Source organism: Fistularia commersonii, chromosome 16 (genome assembly GCF_037954325.1).
Source record: "Fistularia commersonii isolate RoL2024-O1a breed Wild chromosome 16, RoL_Fcom_v1.0, whole genome shotgun sequence".
Taxonomy (NCBI): domain Eukaryota; kingdom Metazoa; phylum Chordata; class Actinopteri; order Syngnathiformes; family Fistulariidae; genus Fistularia; species Fistularia commersonii.
Window position 1 is genome coordinate 2,489,209 of NC_141299.1, and position 22,844 is coordinate 2,512,052.

Below are 22,844 nucleotides of genomic sequence, written 5' to 3' on the forward strand. Positions count from 1 at the left end.
TATAGGCTTTGAAGATGGACCAATGTCAGCATTTCATTATTTGAAATAATAATGATAATATTATCATTGTTATGATTATTATTACTACTGTGTGAGACTTAAGTCCTGGTGCCGTAGAAGCCCCTGGAGCCATCTTACCCACCACTCGCCTCAGTTAGGCCTCTTCAATCCAGAAATCTGGACTGAAACCCAACGCACACACACACACACACACACACACACACACACACACACACACACACACTGGCTGACTGGTATGACTGTCAGCTGGTGTCCTCTGGACTCCTTGAAGAAGTTGACTTCCCTCACCTCACGCTTTTGTGTCGTCCTCTCAGGTCCATCCACAGACTGTCGCAGCTAGAGAGGCTGGATCTGGGCAGCAACGAATTCTCAGAGCTGGTGAGAAAATATCACCTTCGGGTTTCACGCGGCACCTCCGGCAACAGCAGAAACCAAGAAGGACATTCATAAACAAAGAAGGGAATTAATAAATAGAAATATAAATAAGTAAACGCACACATAAACAACTGAATGAACAAACAAATTAATAACCATGATCAATAAATCATTTTATAGTTGCATCCGTAAGTAGATAAATGAATGCACCTGAAATCAGAAGATCTGTGGGACTCAATGTGGGGTGACACACAGCAGCTCTGGGGTCGGACAGGAAGCTGTCCGTCCACTTCCTGTCCACATGGAAAGGCTGCAGGTTGCCAGCGTCATCCACTCTGCAGACCTTTCTTATCTCCTGAGAGGTCTTCAGAGAAGTCTTAGAGACCTCCCGAGAGGTCTTTTCCATTTGTATTTCCGTGACTTCCACACAGTGTGTGTGTGTGTGTGTGTGTGTTGACCTTTGTGTTTTGTTTGGGTTCCTTGAATAGCCGGAAGTGTTGGAACAGATCCACAACTTGAAGGAGCTGTGGCTGGATAACAACTCTCTGCAGTCCATCCCCGGGGTGAGAACCGAGGCCTGTGAGACCGTGAGCACCGTCAAAGTCCTCCAAACATCTTCAGACTCCGCTGACCTTGTCTGCCCCCCCCCCCCCCCCCCCGAATGTACAGTCCATAGGAAAGCTCCGTCAGCTGAGGTACTTGGACTTGGCCAAGAACCGCATTGAGACCTTGGACACGGAGGTGTCAGGCTGCGAGGCCTTAGAGGACCTCTTACTGTCCTCCAACATGCTGCAGCACCTGCCTGACACCATAGGTACACACACACACACACACACAAACACACCTTCTTACCTCTGATTGCAGATGTGGACCTGAACGGCTGAACATTGCAGTGCAATGTCGACTCTTCACAAAGAGGAGATTTTTCTGATAGATTTGATGCTCCGGAGGTCCAGAAGTCCAGAGGTTCAGCGGTTCATCCGGAATATATGTCATTTGATACTATTCTCATTATACTTCCATCGGGTCTCGGCAGTTCTTCTTTTTGAAAAACGCCATCATCGGCTCCACGCAGTCAGGAAGAGAATCTCGGCTCCAGTTGAGAGTGACGGCAGTGACGCTGCCGGTGGATCCCTGAGGAGCAGAGGAGCAGGAATGCTCGGCCCACCCTTGGCTTCCTTCAGCTTTCAATGGGGAATGAATGGGATGTTTCCTAAGTGTCCTGGAGCAGGGTAGTGTGAGTGTGTGTGTGTGTGTGTGTGTGTGTGTGTGTGTGTCTGCTATGCACCTGTGTGTGTCACACACCTGCTGTGAGTCATCCTTGTGTTTGTGTGTCTGCGTGTCCCCGCCCTTTGGCAGGAATGTTGAAGAAGCTGACGACACTGAAGGTGGACGACAACCAGCTGACAGCACTGCCCAGCAGCATCGGCAGGTAGGACAGTCTGTACAACACACACACACACACACACACACACACACACACACACACACTCACACACATAAACACACACACTCACACACACATATAGGTATGCACAGGCACAAACATAGACACACACACACACATACACTCGCACAAACACACTCACACTCTCATACAGACACACACACACACATATAGGCATGCAGACAAAATGCAAGCATCCATGCACAGGCACACACAAACACACACACACACACACACACACACACACACACACACACACACACAGATACACACACACTCACTCTCACTGACACACACACATATAGGCATGCACACAAAACGCAAGCATGCATGCACAGACACACACACACACACACACATACACACACAGACACACAGACACACACACACAAACAGACATGCACATTAAACGCAAGGATGCATGCACAGGCACAAACACACACACACACACACACACACACACACACACACACACACACACACATTCTGAGCCATCAGTCCAATCCAGGGGGTCGGTATATTTGAACGGGCCCCTCTGATTGGCTCCCGGCCGGCAGCTGTTGTTTCTGTTGCTGTGTTGTTCCGCTGCCTTACGATGGGGGGGTTCTGTGTGTTGTGTTTGCTGCGTTGCCGTGGCGTTAGTGCGAAGCCCAAGCAAGGGTGAGTAACCTTAGCTCTGTGGATCCGGGGCTGCGTCGGGAGGCAGACTGGTGTTCGGCCGCGTCACAGATACAGGACCACCAGCAGACTCATCACACTCATCGCTCTTTTCCAAGAAGCTCCAAACTGAAATGAGGAGCCCCTAATCTGGTCTCCCCACGACACAACACTGCACACACAACCACTTCTGAGGCTAATCCAGCACAGGCCAGAGGTTCTCCAAGCGCTAATATATATATATATATGTATATATAAAACTCAAAACATATCTGTTTAATGCGGCCTATTTCATTTTTCTTTACCACTTTGTCACTGTTATTGTGTATTTAGTGTAAATGTATATGTATTTGTCTGTTCGGTATCCTTGAATGTTGAGTGGGCGCCTTAAACCAATTGTTATTGTTAATATTATTATCAATATATATATGTATGTAGAGTGTATATACAAGGAGACGCTGCGCTCCCAGTGTTAGCATACATCACACTGATGTCACAGCATCTGGAAGATGCTTTAAGAGCTTAATCCCAAACCAGGTTTAGAAATGTGGTGTCTCACCATTTTCTGGTTGGTTTCATATTCTTGCTCACCAATCTCTTCATTTAATTTCTAATCTCTTAATCTAATCTGTCATCCTTTAATCTAATCTTGAAACTCTTAATTTAATCCCTTATCTCCTAATCTAATCTCTCATCTATGAATCAAATCTCTAAACTCTTAATCATATGTTTTATCTCTTACTCTCATCTATAATCAATTCATGTCATTTCCAATCTGCTAATCTAGTCTGTTAATCTAATACAACCCTAAAAAAAGGTCTGCTCCTTCCACAGATGACAGTGTGTGTGTGTGTGTGTGCGTGTGTGTGTGTGTGTGCACATTCCCATCAGACACAGAGATTAAGAGTGTGTGTTATTAAAAGTGAGAAGCAGATCATGCACTCCACCAGGTTTCTACACAAAGGAATACAGCATTCCTGCGTGATGCTAAGCTCAGTGTGAAAAACAGGGGTGACAGATGTTGTTTTGGTTGAGGCGCTGGACACGCTCGGCCTGTGATGGATCCCATTCTCCAAAAGCTATGCTCGTTAGCACGTCTGCCCCGGCGCTACGGTCGTGTTGTATCTAAACGCTCCGAAAACAGTTTGTCTCCCCGAACGAGTCCCCGGGTTTAGCTTGGATGAGTAGACGAGTAGACCCCCCGCGCCCCCCCACCCCTCCCACCCCCCACCCCCCATGCTCCTGCAGGCTCCGACTCCGTCCCGCACGGACTCATGAACGTCGCTCAGGTATGAGCATCGGTACGCGTTACGATGAAGTCCAACGGGCGGAACATGCAAGCACACGAAGTCACGCGTCACCTTTTAGCGGACAGTCGGGTTTCACGGAAGACCATCTGAGCTGCAGAGCTGTGAGGAAACATCTGGAGTCACAGTGGCTCCATGAAAGCTTCCTCAAATATGTGCTCTCAGACCAAACGTGTCTGATATTGAAACAATTATTTCTCAGAAAGACTCAATCCAAAGTTCCCCTTGCGATAAATAAGCAGAAACATTTAAGGAGTGTATATATACATCTATTTATATTTGTGTGTATATATATATATATGTGTGTTTATATACAGTGGCACTTCCACCTCATGTAGTAGTAGCGTGTTGCATGTCCAGTGTTTCTAGTGAACGTATGTGTCAGTACTTCGTCCGCTTTTCTTTGTCCCCCAAAGTCGGTCTCCTGGTAACTTGAGGCCGGAGAAGATGAAGATACTGCACACATGCGAGTATTAAGGAGAGTAGCGATACTTCATCGAGCCGTAGAGACTCCGAGTGACAGTACCGTTCAGTCGGTCCGATTGTGTCTCCTCTCTGTCCTCTTCCTCTTCCTCCTCTCTGCCGTCGTCCTCCTGGTCCTCCTCCTCTGCGGCCGTATGCTGCCCAGATGGCCGGGGCTCTCAGGGATAATAAGTCCGTGTAAACATTGACACCATGCTAATGTGGGCTGGTTGTCACGTTGGCTCTGACCTGCTGTGAAGGTGCAGAGGGCCCGGGATGGCGCCCAGGATGGCGCCTGCAGGGGGCGCGGGGGGGTTGGGGGGGCGGGGGGGGGGGGCGGGGGTATCCTGTGCGGGACCTCCCGGGGATCTGACTGTGACCGGGGGAGCTGAGATTCACGTTGAAGAACTCCAGGCGACAGGGCGGTCAAGGGAGATGAGATTGAGATTGGGTCCAATCAGTGGAAGGTTCTCCACCGGCTGTCAGTCATCCACGGGTTCTTCAGTGTGCTTCTCTCTCTCTCTTTCTCTCTTTCTCTCTTTCTCTCTTTCTCAGATGAACACATGAAGAGCTCCCGCAGAAAACGGATGCCGGCCGTTCTTGAACCGTGCAGAAATTCACGTAAAGCTAGAATCCGAGCAGACTGTGAAGATCACGTTTCGAATAATTCATTGTTCCCGGCGATTCCATTGGTTATTAACAGTGCCCCCTCATCCGTTATCAGATCCATTGTCACGGATTAACTCTTCATGTGTTTTCTTCTTATCGAACTCCTTACGTCACATGTCTGAACCGACGGACGCGGAGCTTCACGCTGGCGTCCAGGCCGAGATAACCTCCTCTCTCCTCTCACCCAGTCTGTCTCTGCTGGAGGAGCTGGACTGCAGCTGTAACGAGTTGGAGTCGCTGCCTCCCACCGTCGGTTACCTGCACAGCCTGAGGACCTTCGCCGCAGATGAGAACTTCCTCACAGAGCTTCCACGGGAGGTGAGGCCATCAGGAGATCTGAACACCCCCGTCTGACAGCATTGGGAGGTTTACACCCAGAGCTGTCCCTTGGAGCGGTGTGTGTGCACTAATAACCTGCCGGGGAATGTCATCTGATTAATTTTGTGTATATATATATATATATGTATGTATGTGTGTGTGTGTGTGTGTGTGTTTGTGTGTGTGTGTGCGTGTGTGTGTTAAAGATTGGAAACTGTAAGAACATCACGGTAATGTCACTGAGGTCGAACAAACTTGAGTTCCTTCCTGATGAGATCGGACAGATGACCAAACTACGAGTCCTCAACCTCAGTGACAACAGGTACACACACACACACACACACACACACACATACACAAACACACACACACACACACACTCACAAAGGTCACCCCTTCTCAGACCTGACAGCCCTAATGATCCACAGCTTTGGAAGTGCTGCCGTCACTGTGCCACTTTGGATTTGGTTCTGCCAAATTTTAACATTGAGTTTTTAGACAGAAAACATTATTATTATTGTTGTTGTTATTAGTATTATTGGTTTTGTCAGTATCATTAGTATGATTGTTATCATTGCATCATCACTTTTATTATTATTATTATTGTTTAATTTTTATTATATTGTATTTTTTTCCCACATGATTAACTATCATTAATGTAAATAATCATTATTATTATTATTATTATTATTATTATTATTATTATTATTGATATTGTTATTGTTATTGTTATTATTATTATTATTATTATTATTACTATTATTATTTATAATAATAATAATAATAATAATAATAGTAATACTTATTATTATAAGTATAATATAATAACAATACAATAATAATAATAACAATAATAATATAATATAATAATATATATAATAATAATAATAATAATACTTCTTCTTCTTCTTCTTCTTCTTCTTCTTCTTCTTCTTCTTCTTCTTCTTATTATTATTATTATTATTATTATTATTATTATTATTATTATTATTATTATTATTATTGTTACCAGCTGTCAGTGGTATTATCGGTGACAGTCCCCGTTTCCAGCGAGGAAAGCGCTGTCGCAATGTGACGTCTCAGGAGACGGCGCTTCTGCTGACTAACATTTTCAAACAAGGCCAAAACAGACATTTGAACTGGTAGAATCCGAACTTTAGTTTCCTCAAAGCTTCTGTTCTATGTTGGGATGTCTCTGCTGACCACATCGCAGGCACACACATACACACACCTGATGGCCGTTTAAAGACCCCCTTTGGATTTAATTCAAATTCCCCCCCAAAATTCAGTTGCATTGTAAACACTCAGATCCCTCCTTCAGTGGAAACACTTGTTCCAAAGAAGGAAATCCTCCAAACTGCACACTGACCGTCAACTCGGTAATGTGCAAATATTCGCTATGACTCAGTGATGGCACACTCACACACACACACACACATACACACACGCGCACGCACACACACACACTAAGGGAACACCTTGTTAATGACCGTTTCGGTTCTGTAACTCTCACGGCCTGCTGTTGCCATGGGAATGAGTGAGTGTGTTGCCATGGTTACCTGCTCTGCAGGCTGTACAGTGCGTGGGCTGAGCAAACATCTCCTCTGGTACTGTTTCTGGCTCGTAGGTTAAAGAACCTGCCTTTCACCTTCACCAAGCTGAAGGACCTGGCGGCCCTGTGGCTCTCCGACAATCAGGTATCTCCTGCCTCCTCCAGAACCGCGTCCTCGACCCCCAGAACCTCCCGCCAGAACAAAACGCGGAGCTTCTTTTGGCCGAGGCGCCTGAAAGGGTGTTTCCGGACGCATTTTAGGTCGCGCTTGTAAAGTGTTATGATGTGATGTGAGTTCGGGTGTCTGATGCATCAGGCAGGCATCACGCGTTCTCCTCTCCGCCGTCTCCCTGAGCTACGCACGCAACAAACAGGATCAGCCCAGGTGCTTCCATCAGTTCTAACCCCTGACCTGTGTGTGTGTGTCTGTGTGTGTGTGTGTGTGTGTGTTTGCAGTCCAAGGCTCTGATCCCGCTGCAGACAGAAGCCCACCCTGAAACCAAACAGAAGGTTTTGACCAACTACATGTTTCCTCAACAACCCCGACATGATGAGGGTACAGTGTGTGTGTGTGCGTGTGTGTGTGTGCGCGTGAGTGCGTGAGTGTGTGTATGTGTGTCTTAGCCGTGCAGTCGGCTTCAGAAAACCTTCACTGGGTGTTTATTGTTCTTCACGATGTGTGAAGAGCCCGCGGCTGCATCGGCGGCTCTAACCGTGTCCCCGCGCAGATTACCAGTCGGACAGCGACAGCTTCAACCCCACGCTCTGGGAGGAGCAGAGGCAGCAGAGGATGACCGTGGCCTTCGATTTTGAAGACAAGAAGGAAGAGGAGGACAACTCCGGGAAGGTCAAGGTCGGGGCCTCCGTCGTCCCTTCTGAAAGTCACCGCTGTCTGAAAGTCACCAACGTTGCCGAGCTTTGTGTCGCAGGTGGAGATCAACCTGAAGCGTTACCCGACTCCGTATCCCGAGGACCTTAAGAACATGGTGAAGTCGGTGCAAAGCTTAGTGGGTAAGAGCGTGCACGCGGGCCACGGGCACCAGCACCAGCACCAGCACCAGCTGAGCACCGGCACCGCCACCTCCGCGGGGACCAACATGGAGCACACGCATCACGGCAAAGAGCCGTATGAGCCGCCCTGGCCGCTGCCCCCCAAAGAGGTACCTCCCGACCGCCGCCACGGGCAGCGGGAGGAAGCGGCCGCTCCTAACGCGCACCCTCCCTCCCTGCAGGTGACGGACAGAGAGATGCAGGACTTCTCTCAGTCGCAGATGATGGACCAGGGCCCGATGCACAACTCCGGTATCGACATCCCCAAGAGGAAGGACAAGGAGGACCTGACGGAGAGCTCGGAGGTGAGTCCGGGTCCGCTCGTTTGTGTCCGTGCGCGCTCGCGTCCACGCCTGTGACCGCAGCTCCCTGTCTCCCCAGGACTCCATGGGCGGCTCGCCCAACGACATCCGCATCTCCGACATGAGGCCCACGCTGGTGGAGCCCCCCATGTACAAACCCAAGGTGGTGCTGCTGGGGAAGGACAAGAAAGGTGCATAAACACTCCACACTTGCTAACAACACACAGTGCTCAAATGTGTGTATGTGTGTGTGTGTACAACACTGCTGTAATGGTGTCCATTCATTAGTCCTGTGGGTGTGCAGGTTCAAACCCTGTAGGTCCTATCTGGAGACCTCTGACTGTCTGACCATCTGGGGTACTTCTGATGGGACGGCCTGGTCCCCTCGAACCATTAGAGGCGGGTTCCTCATGGTGGGGCCTCCTAAACAGGCGGACAGACGTTCAATCTCATTCAGATCTTCTCCAAAGGCTGAGTCTGTGTTTTATACTCGGAGAGGAACATCTGCTGGGAGTTCCAGAGCCTTAGAGAGGTTCCCATCTCAGAATGTTTCTCGGTTTCTTACACCCAGACGGTCCGCCGTGATCAAAAGCTGACAGGGTTAGAAGCTGACCGTGTGCGAGGTGGTCCATGAGTCTGGAGGTGGCTTGTTCTCGGAGAAGGCTCGCAAGTCCAAACTCACTCCGGCTGTGTTTCTCCATCTAGAGTCCACGGACGAGGAGGTGGACAAGCTCCACTGTCTGAACCACAGCGGCTCCTCGGCCACCTACTCAGACTACTCCCCCTCCCAGGGCTCCTCGGGCTCCTCCAACCCGCCCGGGAACACACACTCACACACACTTTCTCACACTCACACACACACACACAACCCGGCCCTGCCAGCGCCCGGCAAGGAGCAGGCTCCGCAAACACACTGGACCAACAGGTACACACACGCACAAACTGTCTACCCTTTCCTCCCATCATATTTCAATGCCATGGCTTCATTCTTGCAATTCTTATTCCATCCATCCATCCATCCATCCATCCATCCATCCATCCATCCATCCCCCCTCACCCCTGCAGCAGACCTCAGACCAGAAATGTCCCTCCATCTATCTCATTCTTCTCCTCTGCTTCAAAGCTGTCCAGCCCAGATGTTGGTGATGTTCCACTTAGAAGGTTATTGAGTGCAGCACAGGAAGACAGTCCCAGAGGGGATGGAGGGGTAGAACAGACCTGATTTCCAGCAGAGCTTAGAGTCCTCGGTTTCTCACCCGCCTTCTGTGAACCAAATTCAGATCCTGATCCAACCCTGGAAAGCAGGCATCTTCACTGCTGATCCACCCCTTCACGGGTCTCAACATCCAGGAGTCCAGTATTGATGTCTGGGCCGCCTCAGGGAGGAACGTGATCCGAGTCGAAGTGCTGGAGCTTTTCGAAGCGTGCCAACCTTCGCGTGGACCACATCCTGTGGAACACCCTGTCTATCTCCGCAGCTCCTATTCGTTCTTCTCACATTTAAGTCATGCTGGGTGACGTGCTGGTCCGAGAGCTGCCACCAGTGCCAACGTGCGCACTTTATATAACATAGTTCATCGTGTGAAGTGGAAACAAGTGAATCATCTGTTTAGTTGTCACCTCATGGGTTCAGAGCCATAAGCGTTTGTTCCTTCCTCCTCCTGCAGACTGGCCCAGTCCTTCCCCAAGCCCATCGACTCAAAGCCCCTGCTCTCTCAAAGGGACACCCCTCCATCAGGAGCCCTGCAGCAGCGCGGAGACCGCCGTCCGCTGAGCGAGCCCTTCGATTGGTCCGAAGCCCCTCACTATGACAACACGGGCTTTGACGCCGAGGAGTCTCCTCTGGACCCGTCCTCTTCCTCCTCCGCCGGCCAGGGGAACCCGCCGCTGGGCTCCAAACCCCGCAGCCAGTCCACCCACGGCCGGCGCCCCCTCCTGAGGCAAGAGCGGATAGTGGGAGTTCCCTTAGAGCTGGATACCCAGACGCTACCCTTCCATGGCAACCAGCGCTCCGCCCCCGACAACGACCCCCAGGGCCCCGCGCCCTCCCAGAACCCCTGGCAGAATTGGACGCGCACCCCAAGCCCTCTCGAGGACAGGACCGCCTTTCCTTCCAAACTGGACCTGACGCCCACCTCCAGCCCCAACCCAGACCGCAAGCTGATGGGCCCCAGGTAACACCTTCCGGAAGAGCCTGCGCTCGAGCACTTGCTGCGGAGCATTTCTCCTTCGTTATTCCGAGCAACGGGAATTTCTCTCGAGTCAAACTCTTGGCCTGACTTGCGAACAGATTGACCTTTCTGAGAGTGAGCTGAGAACAATTGGTCCGTAATCACCTCGGCCGCCGTGTTGTATCTCTGCCAGCTATGAGTACGGCCATCCCGGTCTCTCGTACAGCCTGAAATATCAGTCTGCTAAATTTATGATAGAGTTCGTGGACACGCACATAATTAAAAAGTGCAAGTGTCCGTCATCAACCCAGAACACCAAGCGCTCGGCGGCCAGCCGCTTCCCCGCTCACTTTGCTGCTAATGGGATCTTTGATTGTCTCGCGGAGGCTCTGTTGCCGTCCTGTTCTTTGTCTCTGCACGGTGTTTCTGACAATCAGATCGTTGACGGATCATTGGCAGGGTCCAATCAAAGTGAGTCAGCAGACAGAAGGTGCCGGAGTGTGTTTTAACTACCGCTCCAACTCTGCCTCGCTCTTCGCAGTAACGTGCGCAAAAAGCAGCGTTTGCAGAATCCTTAGCAGGACTCCTTTGTTCGGTATCTGTGTCCCGGTTTCCACCACATGTGGTGTTTGTGCTCCAAGGTTGGAACAAGGAGCCGGGCCTCTGCCCGGCAGCTGGTCGTACCACGACAACCAGGGGGAGCCGGGCCGGAAGGACCAGCTTAGCGTCACCGGCGGCAACAAGGTTACCGTGGTGATGAGTAAAAGCTCAGACCGCCTGTCCCCCATGATGAAGGAGACCAGGTCCAAGTTCAAGAAGTCACAGAGCATCGACGAGATCGACATCGGATCCTATAAAGTCTACAGGTAGATGACGTTCCCTCGGTTCAACCGATTTCCTGTCATGTGACCTGACTGTGCAGATGATTCTTGTCGCCCTCAAGCATTCCAGTGGACAGTTACAGCTCCTCCATCGAGCAGCAGACCAGCTTGGACCGTCCGGAGCTGCCGGGCTCACTGGAGCAGAGCAACATGGCGCGGTCCCAGTCAGCCCCCATGCTCGACGACGAGCTGGGATTCCCGGGACACGGCAACCATAACCAGCAGGGACACAACCAAAAACCGGCCATCCCGCAGAAAGCCTACCACTTTGACCAGAACTACAACCCCCAGGTGAGCCTAACCCTAACCCGGGGATGACGTTTGAAGGAATCCAGAAAAAAAATGTTTCTGTCGCGCGTAAACCTCATGTGTGACATGATGTTGTTCTGAGCCGAGCCAAAGCGTGTGTTTTGATAAGATCTCAAACTAAAAGACGCCATAAGCGATCTTTCTTCGGACTCACCGGCATCAATTTTAACCGACCAGGTAACCATCGACCGGCGGGCCCCTCCTCCCTTCCCAAATACGCCCGATTATGTCAACCACTCATCCAAGGCTCTGGAGTACATCACCCAACCAGGAAAGACGTTACCCAAGGAGTTAGTGAGCCCCCGGTACCGCGCCTACCCTCCGCTGGAGATGTTTTCTTTTCCACAATCGCCACTCAACCAGGACGGTCCACCCGGCCAGCAGCAGCAGCAGCAGCCGATCCCCTCGCAGCGCTCGCGGCCAGGCTTCCTGAGGAGAGCCGACTCCTTGGTGAGCTCCACGGAGCTGGCCTTGTTCCGCAGAGTCCACGAAGCACAGCAAGAGGCCCTGCAGGAAGCTTCCTATAGACAGCAGGTACAAGAGCTTCTGTTTGTGTGTGTGTGTGTGTGTGTCTGTGTGTGTGTTTCCGTGTGTGTTTAACCATGATGCCCTCCACAGGGGGACCCTCCCCTCTACGGCCGGGCTCTGGCCTACTCTTCTCCCATGGACCACGCTGCGGTGAGCAACATGGCTGACAGCCAGATGTTGCACAACAAGAGAAACGGTCGCTATGACGACGACTACCCCGCCTACCAGGAACAGAAGAAGCCAATGATCGGTTATCCAACCAAAAGCCTGACCCAGCGGCGCCCCCTGTCGGCCAGGAGCTACAGCACCGAGACCTACGGAGCATCTCAGGTAGATGGTTTCGATGCGGGGGTCAAATGCACGGGCATGATAACAACACTGTCTTTCAAGGAAAAACTGATGGTCATTTTTATGCTTTGCAAAATAGTCTCGCGGGGCCAGATCAAGCCCGTACGTTTGACCCCCCTGCTTTCGATGGTCCCATCAGCCTCTGCTGATGCATTCTTGTCTTTAGTATAGATTTACCACTATTTAATTTGCTTAGAAAGGCTCCCGGTGGACTACATTTCATAACAACATACAAACTGGCATAAAGTGTCTTCATTGACGATTGAGGAGTTTGGATTTTATAAGGCTGGTGATCCAGGTTCAGGTAATGAAGGTAGCTCCGACCTCATCCCCTCGACAGCGACAGGCCCGTGTACGCATACCATGTACCAGTACGAACGTACTGAGGTTGGAGGTCGGATGCTCCCAAAAAACCCGGGAGGGGTTACCAGGGGCATACTGAACATCTGGTTCTTGATGCAGACTTGGTCTCCTGACCCTTCACTAAGGCTTGGAATGGCTAAAACATACTTCACCTTTTGAATTGTGAGGACCACAGTCAGGCGAGGCTCAGTGTTCCCTGGAACGGTCCGGTCTGGAGTCATGTATGCTTCGAGGAGGTCTCTAGAGTCGATCTGCTCTGGAACAGCAGCTTTCCATGCCAGGACTGGTTCTTCCAAACCTGTGGTTGTCCACATTGTGAATGCTGCTACCTTAGATGTCTCCTTCCAATGGTGAAACTGCATGTGATCAGGGAAGCAGAGGAGAAGAAGAAGCTGAAGAAGAGGGAGGGTGAGCTCAGAAGACAAATACTAAAGGAGAATTAACTAAGCCAGCCGTTCGTGTCCCTGAGCATCTGGATCATTAAATAAAAACCAAGCAGGAGTGATAGAGGATGCCGTGGGCTCCAGCAAGTTTGGACCAGAGGGTGGGAGCGGATGGAGCGAGAAAGATCACCAGATGCGAAAATGCAAATGGAGTTTGCTTTTTCCGCGGCGACACTAAACACCTTGACGCCTGCCAAGCTGCTCCCTGGAAGCTTCTCCAGTCCGCGGTCGGTCCTCTCCTGTCCCAGTTGCACACAGTGGAAGTGGGAGCGGGAGCGGGAGTAGGAGAAATCAACGGTGGCATTTTTATGGTCTCTCCCATTTTGGGTCATTTGACTGCCGCTTTTCCGATGGACATGAAAAAAGCTGTGCGGAGAAACTGCCTCCTCGCCGTCCGGTCGTTTTCACCCGTCCTCCGTTTTGAAGGCCGACCCCAGGGTATGTCCTGTCCGCCATGTTGGCCGGCAGTTCGGGGAGACATTCAAAGACCGCTTAAAATATCGATCCCCAGGCCCGTCCCGTGTCCGCTCGTCCCACGATGGCCGCCCTGCTGGAGAAGATGCCCCCCGACTACACCCTAGCGACCTGCCCCGAGAAGCCTTCCGATGACACCATAAAAGTAAGGCCTGTCGTACCACAGAAACCTGAAGACATCACCTCCAAGATGCCGGCTGATTGGAGGCAACAGCTGCTGCGGCACATAGAGGCCAAACGTTTGGACAGGGTACGTCAGTGGGATTCAGACACCCACACTCACCGACACACACACACACACATACACGCACACACACATTGTCACACACACCATCCAGAGTATCTGTATCTGTGTAAGTGTGTGTTCCAGGACTGGCCGGTCTGGCTGCATGTGTGTTCACTCCACGCTGTCGCTCTCAGTGTCTCAGCGTTATACAAAGGCAACTGGATCTGTTTGCTGTGTGGAAGTGCCTTGTGGCCGTGGTCCTGCTTGGTGGCGGTATTAGCCAGCTTTCAGAAGGTGCTGACAGGTTGTGATCACCTCAAAGGGGAGTCCTCTGCCTTCGGGGTTTGGTCTCCTGAGTCTCGCCTTGAGAAGAAGCCGCATTCAAGTTGACTTTTTCGAACCGTTACGCTCCTCCGCGGTTCTGCAGGAGCCTGCCTCAGTACCTTCCTGGATGGAAGGGTGAAGAGCAGAGGCCACCACCGAAGATCTCTCTGTTTTGTCGAGTGTAGCGTAAGGGATCGCAGTGGCAGCCTAATTATTTTAACTTCCCTGGGTTTGGTTGGATTCTGACCACCTGGCTTCTCAGCGTCTTCTCCACGAAGCCTTTGCTTTCTGCTGCTTCCTGAAAGAGCTTCGTGGAGCTCGGCTGAACGTTCACGATGGACCCCTCCTGTAGAGGAGAGCTGGAGCCGGAGCTCTCTGTGGTTTCTGGTCAGGTTTGGCTCACAGATCCCGCATTAGCGTGGGGTGTGTGTGTTGTGTTACGTGACTCCTGCTTGGTCTCAGCTGGGTCTCCTACATGGACTGGGTCTTTGATAGCAGCTATCAAAGAGGTCTCTCCACATGATCTCCAAATGTATGAAGCCACTCTTCCTTCCACAACACTGCTCTGCAAATGTGACCTAGAAAAGGGGGGAAGTGAGCATGCACGGAGTTTGGGCCGCCGGTTGGTCTCATCTGGTTGTCGCATGCCCTCAAGAAGCTCCACCGTGTCCAGTAGCTTTCATATAGCTGTGACAAGCCGCTGTGGATTCGTGGTGTTGTGAGAATGCAGTGCAGCTCAGCCTGAATTCTGCAGGATTTTGGTTTTGTTCAGATTCTTTCCAAGTAAAAGACAATTTGGATTCTACGAGAATGTCCCTAAATGTACTTTAACTCCTTGGAATCGTCGAGTCCCAGGAAGCTTTTTATTTGTTTTTACGAGACAGTCGCCCAAAACAAGTTTTTCCTTCCGACCCTTCAGGATAGAAATGTTTGAAGGTGACCTTTGAACAATAATCAAATCAGTAAAAGTCAACACGTTTCTTCATGATGGAGGATTTGAAAGGGCTACAAGGTGCAGATGATATCAAGTCTCCCTCAGCTTGTTGATTTCCTTTTCTGAACTCCACGGACACACTGGGAATGAGCGGGAGCAGGAGCAGGAGCAGAAGCAGGAGCTGGAGTTGGAGCAGGAGTTGGAGCAAGGGCAGGAGTTGGAGCGGGAGCAGGAATTGGAGCAGGAGCAGGAATTGTAGCATGAGCAGGAATTGGAGTTGGAGTTGGAACGGGAGTTGGAGCAGGAATAGGAGCGGGAGCAGGAATTGGAGCGGGAGCAGGAATAGGAGCAGGAGCAGGAATTGGAGCAGGAGCAGGAATTGGAGCGGGAGCAGGAGCGGGAGTTGGAGCAGAAGTTGGAGCAGGAGCGGGAGTTGGAGCAGGAGTTGGAGCAGAAGCAGGGAGATGTTCCACCCTAGTATCAGGCGAGAACCATCATATGTACAGTACACCCCTTCACCACCACCACTGTGAACACCACCAAGCTAACGCTGACAAACACCCGAATTCCTGATCCAGGAGTTGCTGCTTGTATGACATAATGTTCACTGTGTGTTTGACAACCACGAGCTAACATTTCTCTGTGCTTTCAGCGACTCTGCACTGTTGTTGTTGTTTTGTGCGCGTCCGTCCGTGGGGCTCACGGTGTCTCGTCACCACGCTGCAGAACGCTGTGTCGGCTCCGCCCCCCTACCCCCGCATTCACCCCTGTCATGTGATGTTGTCTTCTCCGATCAGAGTGGTGTCCTAAAGCACAACACGCTCACGCTGGGCATGCTCTGTCAGGGCGGGGGTCACGGCCAGGGGCGCAGCAGCACTTTGAACTTTAGCCTTTACAATAACACTAAGCATGAGCCCCCTGCTGGCCGCTGGCTGCCACTACCTCCTCCTCCGTCTGCCAATGCTGTAAGTATGTCCAAGAAAACAGTGAGCCGTCGTCGCTGTACAACCCGAAGGCCGTTATGGATGATAGATAGTAACGGCCACTGCTTCCTCGCTCAAACGCAGCCGTCTAATCCTCGCCGCGGCTATTCGACACTCGCGCGGCACCTTTAGATCACTTCTCCGACACCCAGAGATAAACGCGGGGCGCTTCATTTGCGACATTCAAACCGGAAGGCTCCTTGATCGTCGTAACGTTTTGTTTCTCGGTGTGACGGGCATTTGACGCAGGAAGTAGTTGGCCATGCATGGGACAGGTATAAACGAGAAAGCCGTACATGAATGAAGAAAATGTAATTAGACCAAAACAGATCCATACATGTATTTATATATACGTTGCATCTCGTGTCCTGCGTCCATAGTATGTTTACGCTGAGGGATGGTGAGAAGGTCATTGTAGCAGCCAGGCGACGGGGGTCTGAGATGTGGACCCGGACATGAACGCGTTCTACAAAGCTGCCGTAAAGTTCAGTGGTGTTGATGTCACGTCTTTCTGTCCCTTCCCCGTCCCCCAGACCCCCTCCCAGCAGGCTGCCATGCTGGATAATGATCAAGAGGGGGTGTCGGTGAGCAATCAGTGGGTTCCATACTCACTCGGCAGGAGGGACGTCCCACCTGACAACCTCATGAAAAAGGTCAGAGCTGTTATCGCTTAGCCTCAAACTTCTTTTCCGTCAAAAAAGTTCGGCGAGGTGATTGAGGCTAAAAATAAACCCGGGAGCCTGTTATTCAAAAAACACATGACAAAAGACGGACTATTTATATTTCACAAAGCCCACGTATCTGCTGATCTGCTGCTGGGAGATGGACTAGATCTGATAAGCTGTAGGGGAAGTTTCAGCGCGGCTGCCGGGACGAGGCCGCCGAGTCGAACCAGGTTCTGGACGGTGGACGTTCGCGCCGTTCCGTATCTCAGGGTCGGTCTGATCCACCTCAGACTCTGTCAGAGGCGGGCCTGCCGAGAAGTCCGAAACGGCCAGCACCGCCCAAGGTAGTCCGAAGGGTCTGGACAGTCCAAAACACCCAGCTGAGTGGTTGTACATCTGAATCCTTATTGGAGGAGAAACACGGCTGTCTAAATGGAACGGGGCGGTTTTGTTTTTGCTGAGAAATTAGCGACACGTATCGGAAGCGGCTCATCACAACAGCCGTCGGAGGCCTGTGGCCCAGGTAGCCGTTAACGGAAGACTCGTGGTCGGACGGCCGTACCGAGACGGCTCTTTGTACGACGGAGACATTTCCGATGAGCCCCAAACAGCAGAGCAGCCTTGAGGACATGATAACTGACCCCGTTCTGTTTGCTTCGTCCTCCACGTCTTTGCGCAGGGCGTCCACTCCCACAATACCTCTCACCAATCACACAATGCTATGATCGTCACTTCCTCCTCGTCCTCCTCCTCGGCCGCGACCCCTCACCGCGTGGTCGGGCAGCAGGTCTACGACGGTGGGATGATGAACAAAGGAGGCCAGTACCAGCCGGGGATGCCCCTGTCCGTTGTTCCTTCGGGAGGTCCGGGGCAGTATCAAGGCAACATGACTCAAGGTGACCGCTTTGAACGGCACACGTAAAAACGCCGAAGGTCAACGTCGACTCGTTTGCTAATTCTCTGCTTTGTTTCCACCTAACGCCCCTCGCCTTACAGCTCCGGGTCAGGGATATCCCTCAGGCCTTCCCATGGGCCTGTCTTCATCTGGGAACCAACCTCAGTACAATCCCCACAGCTCCCACCAGCCCTCCCTCCCGGCGACCAACCCCCAGTACCACGGCGGCCAAGGCATGGTCCACAGCAATCAGGTCGTCGTGACCACTCACACCAACCCGCGACCGCAGAGCGCTCGCTGCTTGTTGCAGACCAAGGGCCAGAAAAGCACAGATGGTTTCCAGGAACAGGTATCCGACCGCCTGTCTGCCCGTCTGTCTGTCTGCAGAGAGCTCCTCTCATGCCGTCTTGAAGGTCGATATGAAAAGGGCCGATGCTCGAGGAACAATTTGGTCGAAATGAGAGGGTTTCGGTCCCGTGGTGTCCCGGGGGGCACTGAAAGTGCACAAACCGGCCGCCCTCGCAGCTTTCTCTGGCTCCGGTTCTGCCAAACACAATGAAGGCAGCGTTGAAGTCAGCGACGTCTTCATGTGACCGGCGAAGCGTCGGTTAGCGCGCGGCCGTTACACCCTGACGAGGATGTGTGCCGATATAAGCCGGCACCTTTGTTCCCGTCGGACACGCCGAGGCCAAGGCTACGTAACTGTGCTTGCACCAGAGTGGATCTGTGTGTGTGTGTGTGTGTGTGTGTGCGCAATTCGTGTCAAAACGGCAAATGTCTGAGCAGAATCAGACCCAGAGACGGCACCAGAGGAGGATTTCCAGACGTGAGACGAATTCTGATGCGCGCAGTTGTTATTGCTTGACTCCATCTCGGAGTCATCTTCTGGCACAGTTAGTCTCCACAGAGCATCGTGCTGCACGTCACATGAAGACTTGCCACTCGTGCATGCGCGCCGCCCGTTCGGTTGTGTAAATGTGGCTTTCACCGGTCTTTGTTTTGTCCTCCCTCTTCTCTCTCCATCTTTCCACTGCTCCCAGTTATGTGTCAGAATAGAGAAGAACCCCGGTCTTGGTTTCAGTATCTCCGGCGGCATCAGCGGCCAAGGGAACCCCTTCAAACCCTCCGACATGGTACGACCCGACCCGGCCCGCCGGCCAATCGCGGCGTCCTGAGCTTTACCTCAGAGTTGCCATGGAAACCGCCGCTCATGACAGCAGCGTCGTGTCCGCCGCTCCGCCCGTCTGGCTGCGTGGGCGTCCGACGTCGGTGCCGCCGCGTCGGAACCGCCGCGCGTCGCCCCCCCCGGCCCGAGTCGGGACGGTCAAAGACGTCACCGCGTCCACGGACAGAATATTACTCGCACCTCTTAGCCTAGTCAGAAGGCAGGGACCGACCACATGACCTGCCTGAGGCGGGTGGAAGAGGCGGTCCGAGGCGTTGACTCTGTGAGTATCCAAGCGGGGGATCCACCGAAGCCTCCAGCCGCCCCTCCTCCTGTCCCTGTCCTGGCCTCCCGCACGTGGCACAAACACGCTTCTCCCGTCCCGTCAGTGCGGAGAAAGATGGCTGCCGGTTGCACGCTGACAGCTATTTTGGGAAGGCTGCTGCGCCGTGGGACGTTGTGGGTGATCTTAGATGTTCAACACTTTGAAGGGAAGTATGACAGATAATACTGACTTTTTTTATTCAGATGTTGAGCAACTGCAGAGACAGCCGGTCCATAAATAGAAAGCCTTCAAGAAGGCTTCTTTAAAGCTCCAGCCTCAGTGCAGCCCGCGTGACACGTGGTGCATAAATTGAAGTTGGTTTGAAGTGATTACAGAGGAACTGTCAATTCATCGTTTCATATAAGTTGAGATAAGACAATTTTTTTTTTTTAGAGTTGCTGACTCGTGCTGTTATTTAATCATCCCCATCTCCGCATCCATCCAGAACATTCCTGCAAGCTGCACTTCCCATCCGTTATTAGAGCGCAGGCACCAAACAGGGCCAGCGCTAAACAGTTATTTCCTGCAGGATTCAGCAGATATGAAGTTAAAATTCGCCAGTCTAACCCAGAGGAACCATCAGGCCCGTCCGCTAAACTCCGACTGGTTTCCATGGCAGCAAACCTGGACGGACGAAGACGTCGCTCCATGAATTTCTCACATCCCTCGCAAATATTTTAAGGCCCAAACCTGCGTACGAACGATTTCGTTTGGAGGACGGCGGTTGCGCTCGCTCACTTACCTGACCTAGAACACCTAAAGTCATACGGATGTATCTAGAAGCAGAAGTAGGCCGTAGGAATGTGCAAAGGGAGAACATCGCGATAGGACAGTGGGAGCCGAAGAATGAGGACAATCCCCTGAGCAAAGGAGAAGGTATCTAAAGAGCAAGCGCTCCCCATCTCTCCCAGACCAACGCCACGTAATGGCGAATCCGTCCATCTTTGGGTTTCGTGTGGCGCTGCTTCAAGTCCAAATTTACTTTTAAAATTATTGATGGGACGCCATGACTGAGGTGATGTCAGAACGCAGCAGGACGATGAAGTCGGAGCTGGAGGACGCCGGGGATCTGCTGAAGTCACAATTTAAGAGGAATCGTTTCCAAGGTCCTTCCTCAAACCTGAAGGTTCCACCTTAAAGCTGAAGGTTCCCTCCTCAGACCTGAGGGATCCACTGACGCAGTGTGTTATGGAGTATGATTGGCTGGATGGAGGTGACAGGACAGTGTATCTGAAGGTCCTCCTGGTATGGATCCTGGTCGTTCATTGAATCCTGGGTTCTGCAGGAGATTTGATCATCTCAACTTTGATGAGCTGCTGATCAGGAAGGTTTGGGTTCAAACCTGCGCCCAGACGCCAGGTCGAAGATGTAGACAGAGGTTTGACAAAGACCTGAGATCCGTGGTGATCTGCTGCCCGAGGCGCTGGCGAGAGCAGGACGTCACCCCCATCGTCTTCGTCCATTCACTTTAAACATCTCCACCTCCAGGGAGGTGGACCCTGTCGGGCCACCGGCCCCGGCTCGGGTTTCCGAGAGACGTCCGCTCCGCTCTACCGCTCCGCCTTCAGCAGATCCTACATCTACATTGAGCTGTGCCTCCTGAGGGCCAGAGGAGAGGCTCGGTGTGTGTGTGTGGGGGGGGGGGGGGGGCATCAGAGATGGGGCGGAGTGTGGCGCCCCCTGGTGGACAGTAGCGCGCTTTGCACATCAACATGCTCCGTTTCCACGTGAGGTGGAGATCACATGATCTTCATGAGCTTTTTGAGGTGGAATCAGAGATATAAGAGATAATAAGAGAGATATAAGAGAAATCTTCTGTGTTTTCTTTTTTTTATTTGGCTCGAATCAGTGAAACGTCACTGCTGGCACGCCCACCGTCAGATCATCTCAGTATTATTGACCCTCATGCATAGAGTCAAATCCCGTAATGAACTAGTCCGATGAAGCTGTCAAAGATTAACCGGAACCACTGTTGATGTACAGTCCAGGTGGGGGCAGTGCCTCAGTGACGTGGTCTCCTGAGAACCCGTGGTTGGTCCTCTTTGCACGCTGAGCTGCCGTCCGTAACAAACACCCGCTCCTCTGCAGGAACCCGGTCTGCTGGTGAGAACATAAGAACGCAACGGCGTTCTTCTGGGTTCCTGCTGTCTTGGACTTTGGCGGCTTTGCGTGCAACGCCTCTCACGACTGTAGATGTTTGGGTTGTGGTGACTCACCTTCAACCTCCAGCTACTCTGAAGCACATGCGTGATGTTCAGCGAGCTCCGTACAGGTTTAGTGGACGATCAGTGATACTGAAAACAATAACTGATCAATACGTTTACGGTCCACTGCCATGAAGCTTCATGGTTGGCCTGGGAGACAAACACACACGTATGAGGCTCACTGTCCACCTGCCCATGTCCCTGGTGATACCTCCAACATCTGCTGTATGTGTTTGTGTGTGTGTGCGTGCGTGTGTGTGCGTGTGTCCATCCCCCCGGCCTGTAGTGTGTAGATGCTGCCGCCCTCACAGTCCTGTTCTCTGACTCCCTGCCACTGTGTATGTGTGTGTGTATGTGTATGTGTGTGTGTGTGTGTGTGTGTGTGTGTCTCCTGCATACATGTCCTGCCCCCTGTGTCTCCAGAACATCTTTTAGCTTCCTGTGAAAAGATGTTGGTGTTTTTACAATCTCTGCCTTGGTGAGTGGGGAACCTGGGGATCCAATGACCTTCTGCCTCGCCCTTCTAGTCAGAGCCCATTCCTCACTTTCTCCTCTCCGCGCTCGTTGACGGCACATCTCCTCCGATATCTTTTCTCTGGCCGAGTCTTTGTCGGTACCTTTAGGCGATTGGGGCTCCGCTAGCTCTCGTCCACGTCGGTGCTTCCAAAGAACAGAGGATGCTGTCGATGCTCCTCGGCCGTATCTGCACGCCTCTCCAAATTCACAGAGGAAGGAGGAGGCATCTGAGGGGGCCTGGTGCTTCTGGCAGAGGCTAGCCTGGGGTGGGGGTGGAGGTGTAGGCGGGTGGAAAAGAGAAAGGCAAAGATTCTAAACCATCGTGTCCCTGTGTTGTCCTAACGGTGTATCATTTTGACTTATAGGGTATCTTTGTTACTAGGGTACAGCATGACGGGCCCGCCGCCTCCGTCCTCCAGCCCGGAGACAAGATCCTGCAGGTAACAGCCCCCTGGACACGCTGGCCTCAGAAGGGCCGCGCACACACTGACCCCCCACCCGTCCACCGCCTTCTCTGAAGGCCCACATCCTCAGAGCCTCCTCTGCCAGGACTCACAGCTGGGGGATGATCGCCTCCTGCCTCTAGAAACTTCTGGAGGCACCAGAAGTGATATACTGTCTGAAGTTAGCACTACAGTACAGATGAGTGTCTGCAGTACTAATACTCACTGTCTCTTCAAAGGGAGGATCCTCATCAGTACTCTAGTATTGATTAGAAATAATCCTGATAGATATCCAGATAACTAAATCTGAACGCTTAGCTTAACAGCAATCGGGCTACTCGACTGTCTTTTGACGTCAGAAAGATCATTTGGATGGAACGGAAGACCCCTTCCCCCTCACAGACACACACAGACACACACACACACACACACACACACACACAAATGGGCATGGACACACACGCGCTGCTGACGGCTGTGTGTTTGC

The 22,844-nt window shown here is 51.9% G+C and overlaps 1 protein-coding gene across 13 annotated transcripts in view; it reads left to right on the plus strand.

The window, feature by feature from the left end:
* lrrc7 (leucine rich repeat containing 7) overlaps nt 1-22,844 on the plus strand; it is a 68,049-nt gene that overhangs the window by 42,782 nt on the left and 2,423 nt on the right. For 2 of the 13 annotated variants that reach the window (XM_086162059.1, XM_086162057.1), the window contains exons 7-32: nt 336-399; nt 885-959; nt 1,066-1,210; nt 1,756-1,828; nt 2,486-2,503; nt 5,127-5,256; nt 5,463-5,578; nt 6,884-6,953; nt 7,265-7,364; nt 7,537-7,661; nt 7,738-7,968; nt 8,041-8,163; nt 8,240-8,351; nt 8,866-9,085; nt 9,828-10,334; nt 10,973-11,197; nt 11,275-11,503; nt 11,699-12,055; nt 12,140-12,379; nt 13,715-13,927; nt 15,959-16,126; nt 16,678-16,797; nt 17,489-17,705; nt 17,806-18,053; nt 18,745-18,837; nt 22,280-22,354. In XM_086162059.1, the coding sequence (XP_086018185.1) occupies nt 336-399; nt 885-959; nt 1,066-1,210; nt 1,756-1,828; nt 2,486-2,503; nt 5,127-5,256; nt 5,463-5,578; nt 6,884-6,953; nt 7,265-7,364; nt 7,537-7,661; nt 7,738-7,968; nt 8,041-8,163; nt 8,240-8,351; nt 8,866-9,085; nt 9,828-10,334; nt 10,973-11,197; nt 11,275-11,503; nt 11,699-12,055; nt 12,140-12,379; nt 13,715-13,927; nt 15,959-16,126; nt 16,678-16,797; nt 17,489-17,705; nt 17,806-18,053; nt 18,745-18,837; nt 22,280-22,354 (4,294 nt within the window). The remainder of the gene's footprint in view (nt 1-335; nt 400-884; nt 960-1,065; nt 1,211-1,755; nt 1,829-2,485; nt 2,504-5,126; nt 5,257-5,462; nt 5,579-6,883; nt 6,954-7,264; nt 7,365-7,536; nt 7,662-7,737; nt 7,969-8,040; nt 8,164-8,239; nt 8,352-8,865; nt 9,086-9,827; nt 10,335-10,972; nt 11,198-11,274; nt 11,504-11,698; nt 12,056-12,139; nt 12,380-13,714; nt 13,928-15,958; nt 16,127-16,677; nt 16,798-17,488; nt 17,706-17,805; nt 18,054-18,744; nt 18,838-22,279; nt 22,355-22,844) is intronic. The other 11 variants (XM_086162060.1, XM_086162058.1, XM_086162064.1 and 8 more) reach the window with 10 other exon arrangements.